At 31.2% G+C, this 6,236-nt stretch overlaps 1 protein-coding gene across 1 annotated transcript; it reads right to left on the reverse strand.

The window, feature by feature from the left end:
* Positions 1-1,030: 1,030 nt before the first annotated feature.
* On the reverse strand, positions 1,031-1,863 carry LOC131054857 (uncharacterized). Its single transcript, XM_057989482.2, has 2 exons — positions 1,497-1,863; positions 1,031-1,160 (listed from the first exon to the last, which is right to left on the reverse strand). Exons 1-2 carry the CDS (start codon positions 1,822-1,824, stop codon positions 1,144-1,146), a joined length of 345 nt encoding a protein of 114 aa, XP_057845465.2. The 5' UTR covers positions 1,825-1,863; the 3' UTR covers positions 1,031-1,143.
* Positions 1,864-6,236: the final 4,373 nt, after the last annotated feature.

Genomic DNA, 6,236 nt, shown 5'->3' on the forward strand with positions numbered 1-6,236 from the left:
TGTTCAACTTATAACTTCTTTGTAATTTTTAAAAATGTCTCTATATTGTCGATAAGATATAAATTGAAATTATATATTGATGAATATGACCATTAACTATTAATCTATTTTGAATATAAATTCTATTTTTATTATCTACAAATATAATATATCGACCATTTTAATTATTATATATATTTTTTATTTAAAAATTATTTTATTTTATTTACATTTTTTAGTTTATTTTATTAATATTTTTTATAGAAGGTAAATATTTTTGATTTGGAGTTAGCACCTCAATAGAATTTAAACCTTGATGGTAAGAACAACAATACCCACAACTTAACCATCACATCATGCTAATATCATCTAGTTTTTTTAAAGTTGTTTTATTTATTTAAAATCTATTATTTAATTGATATCCTTTACTAATTTCAAATAAATTATTTAATCATACAATTATTTTTTATTTTATCTACTAAAATACATAAATATTTATTTATTTATTTATTTTTATATTTAAACTCTCTAATAATATTTGTTCAAATGTTTAGATCATCCTGTAAACCAAAATATTATAAGTACAATAATTTTAAAATAATATATTTTTAAAGAAAAAAATAAATTTCTAAAAAGATTATATAAATAATTGTTATATTAAAAAAACCAACTTTACAAAATAATAGTAAAATCTTTTATTTTTTTTTCCATCATAAAATTGTTGCCCCATAATTATAATTTCATTTAATATACAAATATGTTTTATAAAAAAGTATATTTTACTCAAGGCATTGAAAATAATAATACTAGAACAATTACATTAAAAAATTAAATAAAAATACTTGTTAAATATTTTCCTCAAACAAAAGATGCAAAATACTACATATTAAATAAGAAAATTCATTTTCCAAACAGTATATTGTGTCGAATGGCTTAGTAAAAGAAGGTTCTAATCGACGCACATGAAAGAAAACCAAGTTTCATATAAGCTTGTGATATTTACATATAATCGAGCAAATTAAAAGTTGGCTCTTTATTTTTTATATATAAGCTTCAAACATATATACTATATTATGCTACTACAGCAGTATGAGTAGAAGCTATCCCACAAAGCACTAATACTGTCACTAACAGTAAGTAGTCTGCCCCAGTTTCCTCCATTCTTTATGGCAGTGTGTAGCCTATAAAACACAGAAAAGAGAAAATGAGGATCAGTCATTGTCAAATAATTTTGTAGAATGTTTTGCTGTTTTCAGATTCGATTGTGCGATAGTTTTTGTATCATTCATCATCAGGATGAAAGAATGTATAAGAAGAAGGAGATGAATGTACATAAAAAATGTGATCCGAAACATTGATACACAATCGAATTCAAAAACAGCAAAACATCAGCATAATAGATTGTGGAAATCAAATATCATTAGATTTAAACTATTAAGCATATAATGGTGATGAGAAGAGAAGAACATATGGAGTTTAAGAAATGTATATATGATTGAAGGAACTTTTATTCTTACTTCCACACTTGTAGCCTGAGTGTTTGAGCTGAAAGTTGCAGCGCTTTGGAATGGTGAGTGCAGCCTGTGGATTGAAGGCCTTCTGAGATTCACCCAGCTTTATGAGAGCACAGAGACATGAAGGATTGCTTGCCACATCAAGAGCTGCAGCACAACACTTGGAGGAAACAGAAGCCTGTGGGTCTTGGCTTGCCTCTGCACATGGTGCCATTTTCAGGGCTGCAGTTTCTACTGAAGTGTTCCCACACTCTCCTTCACCCATTACCATATGTGCCATTAAAGCTACTGAAACTAGCATAACAATGATGGACTTGAACATAGACTCCATTGGACTTCCTTTTTTATTTACTTCTTTTCTCTTGATGAAGAATGTTCTGATTTGTGTAGGATGGTTGGATTGTTTGTGTGGACTTTATAGGACTGTGAAAGTGGTGAAAATAGTGGATGAGAAAGTGGGCAGTCTTTGATTTGATTAGTTACCACAAAAAATGCAGGCATTTTGAGCACCCAACTTAGTGAAAGATGCGCACGAGATGGATAGAGAAAGGGTGTAATTTAAAACTGTTATTTCATTGTAGTGGATTTTACAAGTGTTACTTACTTTATTGGTCTTATAAATAAGTTAATTGTTTTTGCACAAATGTTGAATAGCAGGGTGGCAGTATATGTATATTGTAGGTTGATTTATTATGATTTCCAGTGTTTGTCATCTAAAATCTGTCACTTCATTTTGTTTTTTTAGGGTAGTATGTCACCAGGGGAAATTGTTTTTTTAGGGTAGTATGTCACTAGGGGAAAGGACTCAGTAGTTGAGCGTGTTCCAGTTCTCGTGATAGAAGTTGTTGATTTAATACCCCCATACTTGTTGATTTAATGTCCAACCTTTGTATAACATTGCACCAATAGTTGTATGATAAGTACCAATAATTGAATGAAATATACCATTTGTTGTGAAAAGTAACCAATCATGTGATGCCTCATCAGCCACACAAGTATTGGGGCTCTTTTGCACACCTATTGGTCTCACTTTATTTTTGGGCTGTTTTGGACACCTTGGCAAAAAGAATGCTGATGTGGCATCATATTTGATGATGTGACCCTGAAACCTTAGTTATAAGTAGGGGACTTGCCAAGTAAGCTACTGTAAAAAAATCGAAGTGATTTGAAATTTCCAAGTAGGATTTTGAGAAGCGCAAAGTTACTACTGGGTCCTTTCCCCTAGTTTGTGTTGAGGTGGTTAAATTCTTTATTTCATTTCAAGTTGTATCAGCTCAGCTCTAATGATAGTCTGTAGATGTAAGTGTTTGATATCATGCATTAATCATGATGACGACATGGAAATTTTAGGTTTTTCTAGCTTTAATTTACAAATTATGTCTCTGTTTACATTTTTAAGTGTTAAACAATTATTGTGTTTTTCTATTCTTTATGCTAAATTAGTTAATTAGTATTGATAAATAAAGTATTTTAAAATATAAAAGTCGGGATTGATTAATAAAGTAAAGTAATTGTTTGAAACTAATAATGTGTCAAGTTCGTGTCAATAATGTGGTTAGTTTAGAGTAGATAAAAGTAGAGATGAAGATATTATTAGAAATGAATTAGTAAAGAATTAATGACTAGTATAGATGCTTTTCATTTTGTTGTACTTGTGTTTGAAATGGGCTAGTTTTGAGATAAATTATTTGAGAACTTAATAGGCAAATGTTTGTTCTCTTTTCATCAAGTCTCCATGTGAACTAATTTAATGACAATGAACAAATATAGCAGATAATATGCAAACATGTAGTATGTCTAGGATGATGATGCTCTTGTATGGATGCTCCTTGATGATCCTCAATGATTACTTTATTGTTTCAAAATGAATAAAGAATGTCCTAAAATACAACAACAAAGTATAGAATCCACATAAAATATAAACAAATTAGTTCACAACACTTAGTAGGGAAAGGGTGGCAAGGTTTCATTTGAATTTGAAATTCAAAAGTTTATGGTGTAGATTCACATGAGCTAACATGACATGAGTCAACTTCGTCACACCGGAACTGAAGTGACAAATAAGATATTGAAAGATCATAATAAATTTTTTGAAGTAATTAATAATAAAAATATTAAAAATAATATATCAAATAATTTTTATATAAAAATACAAAATACAATTTTCACCATTATAATTTTATATAGAGTATTTTATTTACAACTTATTTAGTATAAAAATTAGTTGATAGCTTTATATACATAGATGATCAAATTACAACATTTATCTAGCATATAAATGTTTATTTACCCATTATAATTAAAAAATTAATTAATTGATAATTGTGGTCAAATGAGAATCTCCTATACACATCTCCTTCATTTACACTTGTTTTTATCAATATCTAAGGTCGGGAAATGGTAATTTATGCTAAAATTAACTGATAAAATATACTGTCATAATTTCATCAATATATTGAAGTGTTCTCTTTCGGGATCTAGCCATGCACATAATCGAATTTATCATAACAAGACCCAACCCTTGTCCTCCTTGGATTTCATGCGAGTGGAGAGAAGTTCAACATGGAGTTATTACTAGATACCTTGGGATTCTATTTGGAATTGGAGTTTCTCTTAAAGACATGGAAATGGTTCTTAGTTAAAATTCAAAGAAAACTCTTGAATTGGACCAATAGATTTCTTTCCATGGTTGGTAGAATTCAAATTGCCAATAAAATCCTTATTTCTAGTCATGTGTACATTTCATCTTGTTGGCTACCTTCTAAAGCATGTTATAATCAACCGACTCAATTAATTCAGAGCTTCCTTTGGGAAAAGTGGGGAAAGTAAAAAGGTCAACCTACTATACCATGGACCCACTATACAAAGGAGAATTGAGAATCATTTCAACCCTTATACTCAAGGTCTTTGTCCTACTATCAAATGGATTGTTAGGGCAATAGATGGTGATACTCCATGAAAACATTTGGTTCATCATAATATTCAAATGACCTTAGCTAAGCTATCTTGGCATTTGGTAAGATCAATGGATAAGCTAATTTTTTTGCTCCTTATTTCAAAGTTCATTGTTCAACCCCCTTCAACTCCATTTGGAAAGCTTGGCAATTAACATCTAAAATATTATCATGGTATGATCAACTGATGAGTAATGGCTTAAGTTTTGCATCTTTCTTCATTTGATGGAACCGTCTAGTTCAACTTGACAATGCCCCACCTGTCCTAAACAAACTCCTAAAAGATAAACATATATCTACAACAGATATTCAAGTATTTTGGGACCTCTGGGATCTGGTTCGATTTAATTGGAAATCATGGTAGAAATTGAAGGCTCAATTTAAGTTATCTCTCATCGATAAATCTCCACTTCTTCAAATTCAAAGACTTGTTGTGCCCAAAATTTTTGATATGTTGTCTACCCCACACCATGCTAACTTTCTTACAAATTGGAAATGGCTAAATAATTAATTTTTTCATACTTTTCCTCTTAAAATAGTCTATAAATAAATCCTTCCAATGTGTCCCCTCTCAACCCAACTTAATTGTAAATGGCATTGCAGGCTAAGTTGTGCAAAATGGAACAAATTAAGTGCTCTTACTTATATCCAAAGCTAAGGCTTGAGCCTAATTGTTATCTTGGAAGATACTTCATATTAAGGTCCCTATTGGTGATCGTCTCTCCTTCATAGATCCCTTGCACCATCCTATCCTTTCCGTGATAAAAAACGGACTATCAAGCATGGTTTTTGGTTCTTCCCCCACACTCAATGCCTATAGAAATATATTTTTTCCAACTTCTCGGATTTTTTTCTCCACATTGGTCTTTCTATCGCTTAGAACCCCCTCACACCTCAATATCATATCATGGACCTTTCGACACATTTTTTTGGAGAACATTGGAAATTTCATTGCCTAGCTACCTTCTCCCATACTTTTTATATCATTCAAGTGGAAGCTTTGATCATATGTCTAAATCTCTCCCCCTATCTCAATCTTTTGCAAATCTCCATCTAATCCACTGTTGACTTGCATGCCATACTGAGAGAGATACAAAATCAACTTAGTGCTTTTGAGGCAATAATGAGAGGTGTTGATTCTAGGAAGGATGAGATCACTTGTCTTCCAAATGGCTATCTCTTTAGATGTGAGTTCTTTTCAAGATGCTGAAGCTTCTACTAGTTGCTTCTGGGTGAACTCACAATACTGGTTCCCACTTTTCACCCTTCTTCTACTGCTATAATGATGCATTGTTAACTAGAGAGTGCTCATTGATGCTAAGACATATAATAGGAGAGATAAATTAGTTGTTAAAATGGGGAGATTATGTGTTATGGTATGCTTCATTACATGTTGCTCTATTCATGTAATCTACCATGTTTCATGTGAGAGATGCTCTTGTTGCTTTCAAAATGAGTACTATATGGACTTGACTGCAACCACGAAATTGTGGTCTTGGAGGGGGTTTAATTGTTGTGACTAGCATGGAGTTTAAGGAGGACATTTTTATTTTCAAAAGCTAAGCTACATACAATTACCAAGGGAAATGGAGCATGCTATAAAACTAGTGATCACTCTCTTATTGACAACTGGACTAAACAATAGATGAATTGAAACTTCTACACTTTAAATTCTTTGTATGGAATAGCATTGTTCTTTGTATGGTATACAATTTCTTTTAAATTGTTGTAGTTGATCTGTATTTACTTCAGCACGTGTGTTGTTGGTCTAACAACTATGCTTGTTGTT

This window comes from Cryptomeria japonica, chromosome 8 (assembly GCF_030272615.1).
Source record: "Cryptomeria japonica chromosome 8, Sugi_1.0, whole genome shotgun sequence".
Taxonomy (NCBI): Eukaryota; Viridiplantae; Streptophyta; class Pinopsida; order Cupressales; family Cupressaceae; genus Cryptomeria; species Cryptomeria japonica.

Bases quoted from the DNA above. Each gene is read 5' to 3' on its own strand.
- LOC131054857 (XM_057989482.2), bottom strand. From the start codon at position 1,824: ATGGAGTCTATGTTCAAGTCCATCATTGTTATGCTAGTTTCAGTAGCT.